The sequence below is a fragment of the Montipora foliosa genome, chromosome 2 (assembly GCF_036669935.1).
Source record: "Montipora foliosa isolate CH-2021 chromosome 2, ASM3666993v2, whole genome shotgun sequence".
In the NCBI taxonomy this organism is placed as follows: Eukaryota; Metazoa; Cnidaria; class Anthozoa; order Scleractinia; family Acroporidae; genus Montipora; species Montipora foliosa.
In genome coordinates, this window is record NC_090870.1 from 52,792,022 (window position 1) to 52,812,624 (window position 20,603).

A 20,603-nucleotide genomic window follows, 5' to 3' on the forward strand; every position below is an offset into this window, starting at 1 on the left:
GTTAGCCCTTCGTCAGAGCGAATCGATTCTGGATTCGCTCTGACGAAGGGCTAACGCTCGAAACGTCAGCTTTTAGAATCTCTGTACGGTGGCCAATTTACATTATCAACTCCGTTGATAAAACCAAATTTTTGTATACTACTTCCCCACCGACGCAGCACCACAGTTTCTTTAGAAACTACCCCTTCATCTTTGCTATATACCCTCTAAGAAGACATGTGGTTCAGTAAAATACTAAGCCCAGAACGATTGAAGAAAATAACAGGAAATCGAGAAACATTTGGCTTCAAAGCCGATATGTTGATCATTTACAACTTCTTTTTCACCACAACCTTAAGCGTGTACTCTGAGCTTCTGACACCTTTCCAAGACCAATGTTACTAAAGTTTTTTTCCCTTTCCAGCGGGGTTAGTATCTGGATGGGGGACGTTAAAATATGCGACTTTTGCTGTCAGGAACATACGCCCAAAAATTCCATTTTAACGCTCAAAAATGCGAACAAAGCAAGGTACAGATTTTGCTAGCCTGCTTTATGCAAAACAAATATTGACGAAAAAGTAAATAAATATTAATATGTAGTTTTTAAGGAGAGCAGAAGGAACTTTTAGGAAGTGTCGATCGAGAATAAAACAATTTGCCATCAGCGAAAAACATTTCGGGAGATTTTTGTTACGTTCCATCAGAGTTCAATTTTTCTATCGTACTTTTGGTCATGCAAGTAAAATCGCAAAATCGGAAGTGACATCGATTTTAGCGGCCGCCTGTGATCAAGTTATACCTTGCGTGTTTACTCACAACTCACGAAACAAAGGATACATCTGTGACAAAATGACGGCATAACACCTGGTTTTTGTTAGTGCGTTTTTTTTTCTTTCAAGTGTTATAAAGTTCGACAAGATCTATGTGCGAATTTAACATAAAGATCACAATCGTTGATGCTAGTCCAAGTGTCAGCTGAAGTTAAGCTCCTCCGAATGAGGTTAGTACTTGGATGGGGGACGGCTGCGAAGTCCCCGTGACGGCGATAGCTAATTCGTTTTTTTTAAACTTGATTTCATTTTCTATCTTGTTTGGCCGTTCAAAGCTATTTTCTTATTTTCTTTCTACGTCAAAACGGCGAACAAACTGGTTCCCAAGAAATATTGGAGTACGTATTCGTTCTATGCAAAATGCTTCTAATGAAGTATTCGTTGTATGCAAAATAATAATGTTCACAGTGGAACACACAAGTACGAAGCAAGATCTAGAAATAACGTAGAAAATTCTCCTTGCCTTTAAAGCTTGCCTTTCTCAAAGAAAAAGCATCTATCCACTTTATCGAATAGTTTAATACTGAAACAATCATGGCGGGCGGAAAGATTGTATTATAAATGTTTGCTTTCACCAATGTGACGGAAGTGTGTCACGGTGGCCGAGTGGTCTAACGCGCTAGCAAAGAAAATCGTGATGGCTTGGGAAGTGTAGGAGTTCTCCTAGGGGCAGGGAATTTGGGAAATACCGTAGGGAATATAAATCAGTCCACCCGATCGGAGATTAATTCAATATCCGCGGGGTATGCACATTTGTGACTACCAACAAAAAAAAGATTTCAGCCCGGTTTTAAGACGTGGATGCCTTCGGCATTCCACGTAATAAAAAGACAATTTCTCAAGCATGACTGTATTGAATACAGAATTAACTGCTTAATGAATCGTCAATAGTTTTAATCTGCTTGTCTTTAAATGCAGCTTTAATAATTATAGTTTCAAAACCTTTCTCAAAAAAATCAACTGCTACATGAACAATATGTTGAACTTCTCATTCTAGTTAGACAGCAACTTCAACATCCTGGCTACCAATTTCTCCCTTATGTAGGTTATCCCAGAACATAAAATGCTGCATAAAATAATGCACAACGTGTATTTGTAACCAATTTTTCCTATGTAAAAAGCTGCATGAAGTAATGCACAACGTGTATTTCAGTTTCCCGTTGTTTAACTGAACATTGAATACAAATAAAATTTAATGTAATGGCCATGAATACATGTAAATGCATTTCACATGTGCACATATGTAGATGCATACACCAAAATGGTGCATGCATTTTTTGTGTTGGATGCTTATCTCCGAGCTACACTGTAATTGCCCAAGGTTCTAGACAAAATTAATTGCAAAAAAAAATGGTGTCAAATATAGCACAATGGGACAAATTGGTTTGAACAGCAATGAATGCAAACTTATAAAGTTAACCATTCAAGATCCAACGTCTTTACACTCTTGACTCATGGCATCTGACAGGATGCAGCGATGTGGATCCGCGTGATCCTCTACATAATTACCATATTTTCCGCATAAAACAGAAGAAATGCCTGATGTTAGTGGTAAAGCAGCTGCTTATCATCCTCAAAAACATAAAAGCCAGAGATTGACTATTTTGAAACCCTTAAATGTATTTGAAAGGTTGTAAGCAGTTTCCAGCATTTTTCGCAAATGAGCCTGAACACTTGTTAAACCGTGTTATAAACATAACCTTGGATTGAAATTAAAAACAAAACATTATCTGCTCACAATTTTGCAACAAGAGGTGAAACTTTACTTGCAAGTTACAGTTGCAAATTAAATTGTATTATTTGTAATCGTAGGGAAAAGAGGAGCCCGTACTACATGTGTAACAAAAACCACTGGAAATGGTGAATGATCGAGGGAATGGATTGCAGTCCAACCACATTACAATTTTGCTCCATACATGTATCTCCAAATTGAAACAAAATTCATGACAACAAACAACAATTTTTTATAGAGCGCTTTGTTTACTTTAGCAAAAGTTGCGGCAAAATGCCAACTACTAACCCTTTTAGTTCAACGGTGAAAGCTGGTCGCAAATTGGTGACTCCTCCAGGTATTTTAATTGCAAAGAGGAAAAAATTCAGGTGCAAATGCGACTGTACAGGTCTTGGACGCAATTTTGAGTCCTGATTTACCATAAGCATGGAAATACATTGGATGGGCCTAATTATTAGTTTTATAAATTGTTTAAATTTCTGCATAATTAACTCATGTTTACGCATAATATGGCCAAAAATTGCTGCATAATCTTATCAGAAGCCCAGTCTTATCTATTGTCTTCTGAAGGGAGACCGTAAGCAATACAATATGCTCATGAACCAGCATCAAACAATATCTGATTGCCCATGTGGTAGCATTGTGAACGTATTTTAAGTTAAGCCATGTAGTACTTTTGCCCAAAATTGATATTGAAGTGTCCATTCTGTGAAAGCTCCATAATATATATAATTTTGTGTACCTGGAGAGAATTTTACGTTGCCAGATGACAAGTTTCTTTTGTGCCGTAACCTTGGTGATGGTGCCACTTCCATATCATCATCATCATCCAAATTGAAATCTGCGGTATCATTCAAACTCATCATGCTACCAATACTGATCATGTCATCATCACTGTAGCAAAAAATGATCATATTAAGTACTTGTGCAGAAAATGCTTTTCTTAAAACAATTATCATCCTATAATTAAATGTACTTTTATCCCCATAGTAGATGATAATTATTATTAGTGATCCAAAGGTTTGACTCCTATCAAGAGAACCCAGTAATATTTTTAGAATACTTCAGTTAGTCTACATGCAATTTCTTACAGCAAGTCCCGTCAATTTTTTTTTCCAGGAAAGAAATTAAGACCCTGTTTCACTTATTAATTTGTATTCTAGAATGGGATTATAATCTAATGCCTCTGAAGTAAACACTGATATTACAATGATTAACAGACATTAAAAATGAAATAGTTGATCCAATATGAACTTCAGAGTCTGCAAGTTAGTTAAATGCGGAATCAGCACGCAAATGGTTAATAATATCAATATAATAATAATTATTATTCATTCAAAACATTTCCCCATTTCTGATTGGTTAAAATCACACGCATAATTCACCATAACCAGCTGCTGTTCACCAAATTTGGAAAGAAACTTCGTCATATTGAATCAATGACGTCACAAAGGCAGGCCGCTGCAGATTATTGAACCAGTGACGTCAAAAGTGCAGCCCGCTGCAAATTATTGAACCGTTGACCAAAAAAAGCTGGGGACGAGATAATTTGTGTTATTTTTGTTGAGCAGCAAAATGGCTGCGAGTAGGTTTAGACAATATTTTGAATGAAAAATAAAGCAATTATTGAATTCGGCTTTCGTAAAATATGAAGAATTCTGCAGATCTCGGAGGATGTTATCCACCCTCCTCGACCTGCAGAATTCTTCATATCCTACTCAGCCTCATTCAATAATTGCTAATTATTGTATTGATATAATGAATATATTGACAATGATTTATAATAATAATTATTAATAATTATTGATCATAATAATGGCATACTATTTATCAAGGGGTTTCCTGGGCTAAAGTAGGAAATGTACATGTACACTGTAGGCTACTAATAGAAAGTTGGTAAGACGGACAAAATACTGCCAAATCTCATCAAGGAAGGGGCATTACGGCAAAGGTGGGTTTGAAGTCTGGTGAGCTAAACACCACTATGGTGTAACTGATAAGAGAAAAATTTTGGGAAAAAAAGGCAAAAATGTTGTTACAGATCTTGATTTCCTGTTGGCATCTAGTCTAATAGGTTATCCAGAATGCCGTAGCAAAGCAGATAATGTACGAAGTCTGAATTCACTTGTTTACATGTATTTTAATACTTACGTTGCCATGCCCTCTTTGATCAGCACACATGACAAATTTAAGTCAAGTGAAGCCGAAACCAGTTTTTTACTAGCCACCTTCAAGGTGAGTGTGATATCGAATGTTCGACTCTCTGTGCTGACGTAATCTGCCATATTGATTACCCCAGTGGCAATGGGCTTTCTTCGTCCAGTCTGGGATTCCTACAAACAATGAATCATTCATTTCCATCATCATGGATATTCAAGATGTCAATTTATTTTACTTTAATTCGATCAGTTTTATTCCACAAAAACATTAAAGGACTAACGATTGGCCAAGTGTTTAGGGTACTGCACTTGAGATCTGGTGGTCAGAGTACAATTCTCACTCTGATTACTCATTAGAGTTGTTCTGAGTACTAGTAGTTATTTTTTCTATCTACATTCATGTATTACTTACATCTTCAATAACAAACGTCCACTCCTTGTCTTCAAACTCACTGTCTGGTTTTGAGTCCTAACCAAGATTTAACGGAAATAAAAATTCACCATACTTCACAACTTCTGATACAGCCAGACAACCTGGGCCCTCAGTTAAGGCTGAGCTTATCCAGCACAATATTGAATAATATTTAGTGATATAGTACACAATAATAATTACACTTGGCAGTCATGACTGTAACTCACTTCAGTGTTGAGAAGTCTTAAAAAGAGTCCTGGTATGACATTAGGCTTCATGAAGCCATGAAGATGGCAAGACTGATGCTGCTGCCATGTACAAAAAATTTCACTTCATTAATTTAATGTTTATCTCAGTGTATCACAGCACAGGCCTGATGGGTCTTTAATTTCTAGGCTCATAACAGAGACTTAAGTTACCTTTTCAGTGTATCACCATACATTGTACACCATATACCTTATAGAGGGTGACCGTAATGTCAACAGGTTCTGGTTCCGGCCAAACAATGATACCCCTGAATGGATTGCTGATATTGGGCTGCCACGACATTGCCTAAGAAAAACAGTACCTAATGATTCTATAAATGAGTTTCGGAAAACACAGCAATTAAGAACACAGACAAAATTAATTGCAAGAAAAACTGAGTTTACATAATGCCAATTAAAGAACTATGGGTCACAAATATTGATAGAAAAATTGAGCTCCAAGCACGCTTTGCTGGCCCACCATTCAACCATTATGGAAACTGTTGTGCTAGCATAACAATGGCCACACAATATTCAACTAAATGAATGATGCGAAACAGTCACCCACCCACCCACTCATCACCTCCCCAGGCAAAAGGGCTCATTGCTTGTGTCCAAGCACAACAATGAGGCCAATTACTATCAATGCTGTTGCAACTCTAATTAAACATCCCACCAAATATTGACCACAACTGTACCTTGATAGCTTTCCTTCTCTTCCGTCGCATCCACACTACAACTAGTTTGTTTGGTAACCTGTAGATAACAAGAAATTAATTACACAAATGAGGTTCACAGAGCTTCAACACATAAACTATGTTGTCTGGAAGATATTTCTTTCAGCAAGAGACTGGTTTAAGGCACCAAAGCCAACAGTCAGGGCATGAAATTGCCACCAATACAGTCACACTTGCAACTAACTTTTTTCCCTTTGTGACTAAAATATCTGGAGAAGTCGCAAATTTGTGATTTGCTTTCACCTCCGCTCTTTTAAAACAAAAGGGTTAGCAGTTGCTAAAGAAATGATAAAAATATTTGTTTCTTGACGTGAATTTTCTTTCAATCTGAAGATAGTGTAATTGTAGCATAATTTCGCTGAGATGTTACGTGCACAATGCAACTCTATTCCTTCTATATCATTCAACTTTTCAGCGGTTTCCTTAACACAAGTATTGTGAGCTCATATTTTGTTTTGCAACACCACTGACAACATGACACAGCGGCTAAAATTTGCAAAATTGAGACTAAATTTTCGTATATTGTCGCAAAATTGCGACTGGATTTTTTTTTGGTAATTTCAAGCACTGAGCAGTAATTTAACTGGAATTGATTTTGGCAGTCAATGGCGTTTGTGGACTTAAAAATAAGATAACATCATTACCCAAACAAGAGATCTTAATGTGTATGTTTGGCTTGAATGACAGCAAAAAATTGTTGTTATTTTTAGCAGTGATACACACTGGATAATTTGGAAGGTTGCTGTCATTAGTCTTTAAAACAAAGCCACTAGCTTGACAGATGTTTGCTTGAATGAAAGAGACTGCCTCATGCATATAACACACTAAACAGAATTTCAAAATGGATGAAAATTAATTTGCCTCAAAACATAGCATATTCTTATTTTTGGCAAAACCGATTCTCATCCAAAGAGTAGACTACTAGGATTGTGAAGAATGCTTCCATTGATCTACAAAGAAAGAACCCCATTTTCACACAGGGGTTTTAGTAAGAACTGACAGCTGGTAAAACTTGTCTGCTTTTCGACTTGAATTTGCAGCCTCCTTTGATTGACAAATTACCCTATATTTTACAAATAACAAGAGAAATGTGTGCCACAGAGCATGAACCTTGGATTAACCAAGCTTTGTTCGTAAAAAAGCCAAATAATCTTGCTCCTAAATGCAAGAAATCATTTCTAAGGGAAACAAAATTCAGACCCCTCTAGGAGCAAACGCATATTGGCACTTGTGGTCCCTTCTGCAACTGTTTAAATTTTGCCACATATATATTTGCATTCGTATTAAAAACCCTGCGACTAATGTTTGTTTGGCCTTTAGGGACCAATTCACATCTATAAGCCAAAACAAAAATATTAATGTCTAGATGCAAGAGGCTACTGTACATTTGTAAACTTTGAAAAAGAAAGAAAAACATCTGGCAACAGATTGGTGAGATTAATTTTAAAAGAGTTTTCTAAAAGTAAACAATTTTAAAATATTTCATTCATGGAAGGTCTAGGCCATAAACACAAGCATTTCAATCTCTTTACAGCAATTTGAACTAGTTGCTCCCAAAATTCGAACCAAAAACTCATTGGGCAATAAGGTGAAGCTGTCATGGTTCAATTTTTTTCTTGATTAAAATAATAATTTATTGTTCAAACCAGTACAATTTTGATTTGTCTTTGTGTAAAGGCAAAGGAAAAATCTCTTATGGAACTAGTTTTTTTAAAAGTTTAGTCCAAGGAACCACAACATAGCAGCAAGGAACAATGCAAATAGGCCATTTTCAAAATATCAATATTCAGCTTGATTAGTGAGGTAGAGAGGATAATTATATAGAAACAATAGAAATAGGTTGCAATGGATGTGAACTTTAGATATTAGCATATCATCCACTTTCCTTTGTCTTTGTCCTCTAAACCTCTCTTTCAAGCTGAATTTTAACCTGTTGACTCCCAGGGCTTCCCCATTGATGAGTAAAACCGTCTGGCGTTAGACAGAGTAAAATAGGCCTTATCATGGTTTTCGACACCACCTTGACGGGTAGGCAAAGCGGTCAGAAATTACAGTGTTTATATGGAAATCCGATAGCAAATAACTTCTTCCAAAATTGAATTTTTCACAATTTCTGAATCGCAACGTTAAAATACTAGGTACATAGAAGATTGTATTCACCAAGTTTGAAGTATGTAGCTTGGCTAGAAGATGCTCAGTTAATTTTTTTGAATTTTTCATACATTTGTCTGTAAATTTGGCTGGGTAGACAAACGTCTAGATGCAGTTCACGGGGGGGAAAAATTTTAAGACTAATGTAAGGAAAATAAAAAAAAATAGCTCAGCCACTTATAGGAAAGCTACATCCTTCAAACTTGGTGAATACAATCTTCTACCTAGTATTTTAATGTTTTTATTCACAAATTGTGTAAAATTCAATTTTGGAAGAAGTTATTTGCTATCGGATTCCCATACAAACACTGTAATTTCTGACCGCTTTGCCTGCCCATCAAGATGGCGTGGAAAACCGTGATAAGGCCTATACTACATGTAAGTCTGACCAGTTTAGGCCGGTTTGGGTGTGAAAGGGTTAATATACCGAAAGTGGTCTGTTGCATTGCTACCCAGGAGCCTTTGTCCAAGAGAAACCAATAAGGCAAACAACAAATAACAGAACGGAAGCTGCTAAAATACAAAAAAAACCGGCTAGCTTTAGAGAGCTTCTACACTACCAAAATTGTTACAGTTTATCAAATTCCCTTGTAACAACACATGATTATATAGTCTAACTTAAATACTGTTATTTAAAAACAAGAAAACAATGTATCTAAAAAAAGAAAAAAATTATAAGGACCTGGAAAGGTACCAAATTTTACAAGTCAGGGCCCCATGGAAATGCCAATGCACAGCTGTGCAAACTTCCTGTACTAAATCCCAAACTTTTACAATAGATATCACTTACATTCTGTTTTTAGAAGGCTGAAGGTTAAGGGCTAGCTTTAAGAAATACTTTTATTTTCTATTGTTCTACCACTCATGAATTTTGCAAGGTCACCAGACAAATAAACATGAAACTGATTTGAACAATTTTCAAGCCTTGAAAAAAAAACCAACAAATTTGCAATACTCCCTTGTTTTGGAAAAACACCTAACTTTGAAAAGCTGTGAACCTAAACAAACCAGTCACTTCAATCATCAATAAAAAAAGGTCACACATGTTGAAGAAATGACAGACTTGAAATTCCATAACTAGACATGGATGTAAGTCTCGTGTTTTTAATGCCCCATCAGTGCTTAGCTGACTAATTATTCTTGAAAATGAGAGACTCTTATCACGCTTGAACGTCCAGTAAACGGAATTCGACGTTTATAGCTATTTTAAAAGCGCTATGTCATTGTTGAGCTCCAATGTTTCTTTCAGTTTCACAAAAAAGTTCACAAACAAATAAAAGTCAACCTTGAAAGCGTAAGTGAAACTGAGAGAAGCAAAAAAAAAAACCCCTCTGCAGTAAATTTCTAATTGATCAGGCGTTGAAATTTTTAAAGCGACATTTTACAAGATATTCAACGCAATAATTTTGATAGAAGCTAGACTGGCCAAAATAACTCAGACGATGACGGCGTGATCTTTGTTCAAAAGATTAAAGTCTGAGTAGGCCGACTTAACGGCGTTCACAACAAAATGCTATCATGCCCGGATACATTTTGATACGCCTGATCTGGAAATAGCTAGAATTTTAGTGAAGGTCCGAAAATTGGAAAATATCTGCTTGGGTGAGTAATAAAATTCTCACGGTATCAAAAACAACATAGGTCAGAATACATACAGTCATAAAGGACGCACTGTGAAATGACTAGACGGCCGTACACAATTAATTAACATGTACAGGATTCTTCACGCTTACCATTTTCCACCTCGCACACACTCAACAGAGAGCGACTGATAAAATGCAGTGAATTGAAATTTGGATGCTTTCTTCCCTACACGTTGTAGCCTTTTCCAAACGGTAGTCATTTCCCATTTACTCACAGAGTAAAATTCACTATCGCTTACGAATCTCCGGAGTTCAGTACACTTCAGTCCACCATTGCTAGAAATGTGTACGAGCTGTGCGACCACGTAATTTTCTAGGACTACTCGGATTTCTCGGATCATCACCGAACCGTTTTCGGTAAATCCGAAATAACCCGACTTCTCCTACCCACAATGCTCACCAAAATTTATCACACGGGATCCGCCATTTTCCTAGATTTTGGTGTTGTGTTTTTCTGTTACTTTCCAGGTAAGTGCTGTGAAAGAGCTATTTGGTTACCTCCAGCTATATGATTGCAATTCTTTTCTCAATGCTTGTGTTCTCATTTGTTCTGTAGAGTAATCGTTCGGTCTGGAGTTATTCATGAATAATAATTCTGCGGACCTCATATTTCACGTGTTGCTTAAAATCCAACAAAATCTCTTTTAGGAAGTTCACGAACAATTTGTTTACAGCGACGTGTAAACTCTAGTAAAGTATATTTGGTTATTATTTTTATTTCTCACGAAATCGCTATCAGGAAATTTGTGAGTTAAAGCTTAAAAAAAGATCGGTGTAATGTACATTTGTCAATTATCGAGCTAAATAAAATTAAAAGGAAGTACTTTTCCTTAATTTACATCTTACTAACTTTTTTACTGCTCCTTTTGCTTTGTAGTGTTTTTAAAATGGCGGCAACGGGACCTTACAACTACTCTTACATATTCAAGTACATCATAATAGGTAAGCTAAGATATAAACTTGGCTTTCGCATTTCTTGGTTTGTTGCTTTCTTAATATTGCAGTAAATAACAATTTTAGGCATAAATTATTTATTCTGCGGTTTGTTATGCCAACAGTGGTGAAATTTAAGTGGCATAATTTTATATTTGCATCTGCCATTATTACTGGGCCTCAGATTAGTTAATGTTACTTTGTCTTTTCTCCGTTTTCAAAATGTCCATCAACTGCTCTCTTTGCAGATGATAAATACAACAGAAATATTAAATCTGACTAGGTTACGTACTGTAATCCAGTTAGTGACAATTGCATTAAATCATCATCAAGGCTTGACACTAATGGTAGCCAACTAGCCACAGGCTAGTGAAATTTCAGTTTTTGCTAGTAGATGTTGAGCTTCCACTGGCCATTGGGGCCAGTAAACATTGTGAAGCAGTGGAGTTCTGGATGAAAACAAAAATGAAAATTATTGCTTATAGATAAAACAAAAGGAAAAAATAGAAACTAACAACAGAAACTGGTATCAGATTCTATGGAATTTACTGCCTTAGAAAATGATAAGTTGAAGGAAAAAATAAAGAGGAAGCCAACGTGGATTACAGTTTCCCCGTGCCACATTACGAACGATTAATCGCATGTGAAATAGTGCGGAGCTTCTCGGCTGCTGTTTCCATAATTATGCATGTAACTCCGTCGCAAACAATCGCAAGCACCTTCCGAGAGCTTGATCACAAACACTTTTGCTGGTAATCGCCAATGATCGCAAACAAAACGCAAGAGAGAAGATTTTCTATTGTTACATCTTGTTGGCGACGAGTGACAATGGTAAAGCGGGGAACACAATCGTCAACTGTTTCTGATTGTTTGCTATCAATCGACGATATTTTTGTGTACGTGATAGGTTTTGACGAATTAGAGGCAAGCATAAGTAATGAAAATGGCGTATGATTCTGGCAATGAGGATACTCCTCAAAACAGTGAGAATTTAATGAATATCATAAGGGAATACCCAGCCAAATATACTTGTTGTTAAGTTCTTGATCACAAAGAGCCAGTTCCTACAGTATAATTAAATTTTGATAGTGACTATGCTGCAGCTGCAGCTGTATATGGAAATAGGTCACATACTTGTTTAGAAATTGAATCCAAATGTAACTTATTTCAAATTAAAAAATAGAAAAAGATAACAAGGAGCGACTTATCTCATTTACTAGGAATGGTGAATCTCGCATAAAAAAGAGAAAACTTGTTCCAAAAACCATTCAAGCATAAAATGCACTGATTGCTGTTTGAAACAATTAAAAGAAAATCTTAAATGAGGGCAAGTCTGTCCTTTTGAATAGCTCTAATCAAAGGAACAGCCTTTCCACAGACCTCCGAACGAGCAGTTTAGTTTTTTTGTGCACGGTTTACGTTTTAATTAACTTTATTCCGGATTTTCCATACTCCAGTGCATTTGTGAGTTGCAAAGTTCTGTGAGAATTAGTCTCAAGGCCACGAAAACTTTGCCTTCGTGGGAAAATATGGGAGGCCGTACATTCCAGCATAATTGCGCCACTGTTGTGAGGATGGATATGAAAATATGAGAATATTTACTAAAAGTGTGAGTTGTATTTGCAAATGTGGATTTTTTTTCGTGATAATTTTACAAATGAATGAAACTGCGCATGATGAAACTGGCTAGTTCAAATTTAGATTTGGCTAGTGAAATCAGACCTGATACTAGCGACTAGGCTAGCTGGAGATAAAGCTATGAAAAAAGGGATGTGTTTGGAGAGAATGTACAGTAGTTGAGCAAATTCAACAAATAAACGACTCTTCAACTTGTAAACGTGTTAAATATTTTTGTTGCGTTACCTCCTGGTAGCACGCAGAGACCGGGTTGCAATGAGATTCCCAAATAAGGAAATGCTGCCTCCACATGTGCAATTTGTGCACTCAAAGGCAGTTAAATTTGTGCGTGTGAATTTTCGGAAAGTTATGCGACAAAGGAAACATGTTCTCCCCATCAGCTCTGAAGAGACTTACTAGTAAAACGTGGTATAATATGATTGTAATGTGATTTCTTAACTTCAAATTAAATGCTGAAGAAAGAAAATATTATTTGTTTTGGTGATGTCTGCACTACTTTAACGTGCCGCACATGTGAATCTCCCTTTTCCCGTGTAAATTGCTGAAAGTTTACTTGGTTTTTTGCCTGGTGACAGCAATAGAGCTCTCGCAACAGGTAAGCAATACTTTTTGCTTCATTTGTCATCATTCGGAACTCGAGTAAGGTAGGACTATGATACAATTAATGAAACTTGCATTTCCGTGATGTGACGCTGTATCTCCCATTGATCACTAATAAAAGGTTCTTCCCTAACCCTTGTGCACTTAAGACGTGCGAGTGCAAAAATATCAAGCAAATAAACCAAAAGACAGTAAATTATTTTGTGAAGTACGCTTTTATACTTATACTTTTATTATTCCGACGTGGAATGTTGATTGGTGACGGAAAGGATCAAGAATTGTGACTACTATCGCCCTTGATCTTGAAGATAAACAGAGTTTAATTGAATTGGAAAAATGTGATTGCTTTATTCACTTCGTTTATAAATACGACGGGTTATTGTCATAAGGTACACATCAGTTTTTTGGTAAGTCATGGGTGGCACGTTGAAAATATGACTCAGGCTACTAACTTTTAATGTTGGGAGCCCGAAGGGCTTCCGGAAAATTTTCTTAGGCAGCAGCCTTGCATCCCACAGGTTTCTGAACATTCAAAGATTGTGAGATGGGGCCTACGGTTTATCGCCCTTATCCAAGAATACAATGTACTAGGGAGTCTAACCACTTGCAGATGTCATTACAAAGGTGGCACTTTCTCCTTAGTTAATCAAAGACCCTAGATGTTTTGATCCCATGACCTCCCCACTGAGATTTCCGATGCTCAATCAACTGAGCCAACCGGTCGGTGGTCCACAGATTCAAAGATTTCCAATTCATAGATACATTTTAGGAGAGTTCTGTAACTGGGTGTTTAGTTTACCCATTAGATCAAATTCTTTTCTTCATGTTTTGCAGGTGACATGGGTGTAGGCAAATCCTGTTTATTACATCAATTTACAGAAAAGAAATGTAAGCATTGAAAACTATCTGTTTGTAGTTATGAAACAAGAGAATGTTCCTGTAAAGGGTGAGGGCTGTTTATAAATGCATCAGCAATAAAAGGCTTTTTCTAGGGTTCTGTGCACTTCCTTGATCTTGCCCTCTTTTCCTGAAAGGCCTAACAAAGCAGCTGTAAGTGATAACCAGCGTTCAAGGAAGTCAAAAGTACTTTTCATAACATAATTCTGTGTTTTGGGACATGGAGATTAGTTTCCACAAGGCTCCTGTAGCTCATCGGTCGAGTGCCTGAATTAGGAATTGCAAGGTCTTAGATTCAGTGCTCGAAATTAGCAGAGGTCGTCCGAGATGACCAGAAAGTTTACCAGATGACCAGTTTTTGGTACAGTAAAAAGCCTGGTCGCTGAGAAAAGAAATTGGATGACCAAGCCTAAAATAATATTGAAGGTGAATTAATCATAAGCAGTACCCAACTTCCTTGTTGGTTTTCTATTAATGCTGGTTAGTACTGTGAAGTTAATGATAATTTATTTGCTGCAGCTGAGTACATGTACTTTGAATATCTGTAGCCTTTACAAAACATTGTCAGATAGGAAGATGCAAGTGGGAATATCGCAAACATGTGTAGGCAATGGCAATCAGACACCATTGTGGAAATGCCAACCAAATGCAACCATATTCATGGGTTTGGTTGCCCGACTTTTGAAACAGGGACAACCTGGATTTTTTAATTTCAAGCGATGTACAGTGTAGGTTTGACTTCTGCAAAGGAGTACTTGTATCGCCAAGTCACAACCAAAAAAGGTCATCTCCTCATTTTTATTCTCATACAGCTGTATCTGAGAATTTCCCAGATTTTGTAAAGAAAACTACATGTACATGAAGATTTTGTATTTCCCAAATATCATACAATTGAATATTAAACTTGTCGTGATCTCTTTCTTAGTTATGGCAGACTGTCCGCACACCATTGGTGTAGAGTTTGGCACAAGGATAATTGAAGTTTCTGGACAAAAGATTAAGCTTCAAATATGGGATACAGCAGGACAAGAGAGATTTAGGTACATCAGAATTTACTGATAACAGCGGCACAAAACCAACAGCAAATTCAATGTTGTTTAAGAAAGATGTTAGGGATGAATGCTGACTGTTTCATTCAAATATGCAGAGCTGTGACGAGGAGTTACTACAGAGGTGCAGCTGGTGCTCTCATGGTGTACGATATCACAAGGTAAAATAAAAGATCATAATTATCAACCTGCATAAATACATCCAAGCATGCATAAAAGTTAAAGTTACACTGTAATCAACTTTATCAAATTTGTTTCTGTTGTTGACTAACATTGAAATTTTTGTCATTGTAGGAGAAGTACTTACAATCATTTAAGCAGCTGGCTCACTGATGCAAGAAATTTAACGAACCCAAACACGGTAACACAGATTTTATTAGTTAACCTGACTTGAGCCTGCGATCCAATTGAAACTCGGTACCTCATCAGCGGTCAACATACCTAATTATTTTCTCATATAGATGGATTGCCATCTTACTCATGGTGCTCTGCAGGAGCGCCTTTGGTGCGCAGAGCTCTGCTATTGCTGGCTCTCAGCATCAGTGGGCAATAAAAGATAAATGGGATGTCAAAATTGTTGAATATTGAGCACTAAAATAGGTATTGAGTGGAAGCCTGTAAGCTTGACTTGCACAGGTAAACTACACTTAAGTAAGGCTTGTTTACAAGTTTATTGTGCAAGAAGCATTTAATAAGTATCAACAAACTTAGCAGCATGTTCAAGTGAAGTAGGGTTTTGATCATCAAGTATTGTTCAGTCAAAAAATGATACCCAACATGTTTCGCCATTTTCCTTTTTCTTATGCACATCACACAAGCTTTGCCACTGTGACATTCTTGCAGAGTGGGTTAGTTAAATTAGTATTTAACAAACTTGTATCGTTAAATGCACTCACTTTATGTGCCAACCATCTTGTATATTGTGAGCTGTCTCTGTTTTGCTTCAAACTGCATGCATGGGAAATGATTGTGAAAACAAGTTACGAAAAAAATAGGAAATGGTACAGTGTATATGTCGATCTGCAAGTGTCAAGTAGCAATTAAAGCTGCGAGCTGCTAGTTTTGTGGGCACCCCTTACAAGACTTGCAGCTTGCCACTTTGCTGCTAGAATTTCTTGTATCACATTTGCTATTTTCATGTTTGTTCACGATCAAACCATCGTAGTGTTTCAAGACTTTCTTCTGCTACTTACTCTAGACACTGTGTTGAAAATTTAAATTATTGGCTTATTCTTATATAGTTTGAACTTAAAAAATGGAACTTACTTGTGCTTACAGGTAATATTTCTTATTGGGAACAAGTCGGACCTAGATGCTCAGGTGGGTATCAAGTGTATTTCTCACTTAACAAGGAACTACTTGTTCCAACCCTGTTATCTGTATCTGTCAATGATTAAGTGCTTTAATCAATAACATTAGGTACACTGATTGTACTTGATGTTATGGCGGCGAACTATTAAGTTTTTGTGAGTAAAATTCACTTGTGAAATGACAAGTTTGTTAGGAGTGTGTGGATGAAAACATTGGATGTTTGAAGTAACAAGTTTGTCAGTCCTGCTCAGCTCCCGTAATCACTGCTACTGGGAATTCTGTGTAGTTGATCATTATAGGATCTGGTACATTTGTACATCTTTGGGGGTTTGCAGAATATTGATGCTTGTGAGACTGGGTTCATGAAAAGTATATAAAATTAATGTAGTTGTTTTCTAAACAGAGAGATGTGACTTATGAAGAAGCCAAGCAGTTTGCAGAGGAGAATGGCAAGTATAGATTAGTACAGGTTCCTATTCCTGAAACATACACTGTATGAGGATACATGCGCTAGGAATTCACATTATTTTTTAGTGCTTCAAACCACAAAGAAAAAGCTGAATGCATGTGCATCCCTTACTTCGTCTCATTTATTTTAGTTTTAAAAATTAATTGACAAGTACTCTCAAGTTAAAACAAGACATGTTTTGATCATTCAACAATCATCATCAGTTGCATTATATTATTACTTATTTTAGTAATGATGACTGATTTACATTATGCAGTAACTGACAACAAATAGGAGCGAGAGACATTAAGCCATACAGTTCTTAATGGCAACTAGGACAAACGAAAAATAAATGAAATAGAGTAATTAAACGAAAAAAGTTACCTAAGTCAATAAATAACTAAATAGATAAATAAGTAAATATACTGTATAAATGAATTTTAGAACAAAATAAAATTATATAGATTGGCATGTTTGACCTGCTTATGTAACTAAGGATTTCCCCAGTGGATATAAGCTGCCAGCTTCTTTTAGGATTAGCTGGAGTCTGTTTGAAGCTGAATCCAAACTGGGAAAGTATCGCTTAGACCAAATTTTGCAACAAGCCTCTACAGCAGTCTTAGCTTTAACCACTTTGTGGCACAAGGGTAATTCTTATTAATCACGGAACTTTGGGCTGGTGTGTCAATTACCGGATATTTCCAAAATCTGCGCTTCTAAATTCGGGGTGCGGCTTATCTACAGATGTGGCTTATACATGGACGTTTATGGTAACCAAATAATTTAGTATTATGAAAATCCTTTACTTTGCCTTTGTGTCCTCACAGGACTGCTCTATTGTGAAGCAAGTGCAAAAACGTGAGTATTTGTATTTAAATAATAATTTACTTATTGTTCTCATCACAACAAGTACACACTGTACCTTTCAAAATGGTTGTGTACAGTAAACTGTAAGGTTCAAGCTACTGACAATTGTTGGCAGACCATTAGATACAGAAACCAACAATAATAATAATAATGATTTTTATTAGTGTTTTGGTTATTATTATTATTATTATTATTATTATTATTGTTATTGTTATTATTATTATTATTATTATTATTATTATTATCTGCAGTATACACGTATGGATGCTCTAATGTTAAAAGTACATAGGGCGCAAAGCGTAGCCTATGTCCTCTTACGGAACATAAGTCTCTATATAAAGGAGCGTTTTAAAATAATAAAATGCATTCTATATATATATATATATATTATATTATTATTATTATTATTATTATTATTATTATTATTATTATTATTATTATTATTATTATTATTATTATTATTATTATTATTATTAGTGGTTAGTGCCAATCACATTGCTGGGTATTTTAATCCATTCCTTTGCAGTGATTGGGTTAGGGTTAGAGTTTAGGGTAATGAAAAAGGAAACTTGATTTGAATTTGAGCTTATGAGTCTTCAAGTTAATGATTGGTATTCATAAGGCCAAATCGTCACCTGCTAATCTAGTACCAAAGTCAATGATTTTGTTTAATTTTCCCTAGTGGTGAAAATGTAGAAGATGCTTTCCTTGACACTGCGAAGAAAATCTACCAAAATATTCAAGATGGCAGGTGAGTGGAGTGATGATGATTAACTTTTGCTTATTCTTCTTTATACACTCACAAACAAATAAAAAAACTAACCACAGCAACATTTGTGCAAGAAAATTGTGTTAGTTACAGCCAGAAATAAAAATGAAGCAACATGATTTGAATGTGGGAGGCACAGTGGTGTAGCTTGCTGGACCCTTGACCCCAGGGACATGTATTCTGGGTGTGGCTCTATCACAGTGTTATGTCTTTGGATGAGAAACTTTGCTCCTCACTGTCAACTCAAATGTATAAAGTTAAAATTAATAGAAACAGGTGGCGGACTGTTGGGGATAGCCCTGCCTGTCCAGGGGAGGGGATGGGGGTGTAGTAGCAGTACTCTTAGTCACTTTATGCTACTAAAACACGGGAATAACCTTCTGCCTTGTTGTGAGCCATATTGGCTTGTGTGCCCCTTTGCCTTTTTGCAAATTAAATGAAACAAAGTAAATTTGTGATGTTTAAAGAATCACGTCATAGCTAAAGGATGATAATTTTAGTGTTGCAACTTAAAGTTCTTTTAACCCTCTGAATCAGCCGATTGCATTTTGTGATGGTGGGGTAAGTTTCCTGTAGTGGATAGCAACTGATACACATACAAAAATATTTTAAAGGAGTGCACATGACAGTGAAGTGGCATTTGAAAGTTTTAGTATTAATTGACGCTAAAGTTATAAGAGCCTCTCGTGATGCTCCATTTGGCATCAACACCATTCCAGCCATTGAATAGACCTCTTTATCTTATACGTTTTGTTTTCCCATTTCAGACCACGTGATGTTCTCAAGGGAATTTTCCTTTTGTTTTTTCATAAGTTATGCATACATATTCACGTGCATAGGACGACAGTTGAAAGAAAGTTTTCCCTAGAGTAACATCACGTGGTCTGAAATGGGAAAACAAAATGTACAAGCTAAATAGGTCTATTGCATGACATTTTTTATGTTGGGCGGAGGGGTTGGCGCAGTGGTAAGATCTCTGCCTTCCAACCCTAGGGCCCCGGGTTCCATTCCCGGTTCTGCCGAGAGTGGAATATTTGGCGACCTTCTTTCCCGCTGAAGTTCACTCAGCTTTCCATCCTTCCGAGGTCGGTAAAATGAGTACCAGCATGCATGGACTGCTTAGAAGCGGCTGCAATTTGCACCTGTATATGCTTCCAGTCCGCTGGGGGTAAACTGATCATTGTAAAGCGCCTTTGAGACGTTTGTGATAAAGGCGCTATATAAATGCACGACTTTACCTTTTACTTTACCTTTGTGAAGTTCCACTTACTGTGGTGTGTAACTGCATTTAATGTTTTTTTCTCCTGTCTTTAGTTTGGATCTTAATGCAGCCGAGTCAGGAGTACAACACAAACCATTAGCAGGGAGGCCAGCAAACTCATTGCATACAGACCAGCAAGCAAACCAAGAGAAATGTTCATGTTAATATTTTATGCCAAGACCACAATTTTATTCCCATGTGATGAAGGAATTTGTCTTTATGGATCCAACTGTGAGACGGAAACTAGTTACTTGCAATATTGGAACCATGAAATGACATACCACAACATGCAGATAGCATAATTATTATACAGTAAATATTTTTTGGGTATGAAGTAGAGGAGGTTACTCAGGATGTTCACGGTCGGTTTGTTTCATGTTGTGGAAAATGAAAAATTCACAACAGAGATTCCAACTCTCCCAGATTTTCTTGAGAATTTCTTTCAATCCCAAATAATAATGAATAATTCCAGCTTTTACAAATTGTCGACATTCTGAAATTTACAAAGTCGCTGTGTTTTGGAAGGAATTGGAAGGCAATCTAGGTGTTAAAACTGTGCACCAATAGGATTATAAAGTCTGCGAGAAATACAATATTTTTAAAACCATGAGCGATTTGTGGTGAAATGAGGGTGCATAATGTTTGAGTCAAGCTGAGTAGATCAACTGCATCTGCTGCGGTCTTTACCTGAATTGAAACTAGAGCATGGTATGCAGAAAAATTGTTGCTCTCAGTTAATGAAAAAGTTATATAGATGAGGACGTCAGTGAAACAGAGAAACACTGAATTGATTATCAATATTTGCTTTTAAAGCCCCGCTGACTGGTGAATAAGATTTTAACCTCCTTTCTTTCTCCAATGGTTATGTTGTATCATTTTGTAAAATGGGATCTGTCAGGAAGAGATGCCATTGCAGTAATTTTTAGTTGAAAAGAAAAGAAA

At 36.5% G+C, this 20,603-nt stretch overlaps 2 protein-coding genes across 2 annotated transcripts in view; one reads left to right on the forward strand and one right to left on the reverse strand.

Moving 5' to 3' along the window:
* The window catches only part of LOC137993536 (EH domain-binding protein 1-like), a 34,677-nt gene extending 24,508 nt beyond the window's left edge, over positions 1–10,169 (reverse strand). Inside the window, exons 1-6 of the mRNA XM_068839455.1 lie at positions 9,979–10,169; positions 6,056–6,113; positions 5,569–5,664; positions 5,113–5,169; positions 4,693–4,874; positions 3,284–3,435 (exon numbers count right to left, since the gene is read on the reverse strand). Coding sequence (XP_068695556.1) covers positions 3,284–3,435; positions 4,693–4,874; positions 5,113–5,169; positions 5,569–5,664; positions 6,056–6,113; positions 9,979–10,088 — 655 coding nt within the window. The 5' untranslated portion in view covers positions 10,089–10,169. The remainder of the gene's footprint in view (positions 1–3,283; positions 3,436–4,692; positions 4,875–5,112; positions 5,170–5,568; positions 5,665–6,055; positions 6,114–9,978) is intronic.
* A 101-nt stretch (positions 10,170–10,270) lies between these two features.
* Positions 10,271–20,603, forward strand: LOC137993538 (ras-related protein Rab-14). The gene is made up of 11 exons (XM_068839458.1): positions 10,271–10,356; positions 10,766–10,830; positions 13,894–13,947; positions 14,882–14,996; positions 15,104–15,166; positions 15,300–15,366; positions 16,284–16,325; positions 16,720–16,765; positions 17,592–17,622; positions 18,314–18,382; positions 19,715–20,603. The coding sequence occupies exons 2-11, from the start codon at positions 10,776–10,778 to the stop codon at positions 19,824–19,826; spliced, it is 654 nt and encodes a 217-aa protein (XP_068695559.1). The 5' UTR covers positions 10,271–10,356; positions 10,766–10,775; the 3' UTR covers positions 19,827–20,603.

What these genes read in the sequence shown, in the direction of transcription:
- LOC137993538 (XM_068839458.1), top strand. Translation starts at nt 10,776, where the DNA reads ATGGCGGCAACGGGACCTTACAACTACTCTTACATATTCAAGTACATC. An exon ending in GCAGGACAAGAGAGATTTAG is followed by an intron (nt 14,997 to 15,103) that starts GTACATCAGAAT and finishes TCAAATATGCAG; the next exon opens with AGCTGTGACGAGGAGTTACT. An exon ending in ATTTAACGAACCCAAACACG is followed by an intron (nt 15,367 to 16,283) that starts GTAACACAGATT and finishes TTGTGCTTACAG; the next exon opens with GTAATATTTCTTATTGGGAA.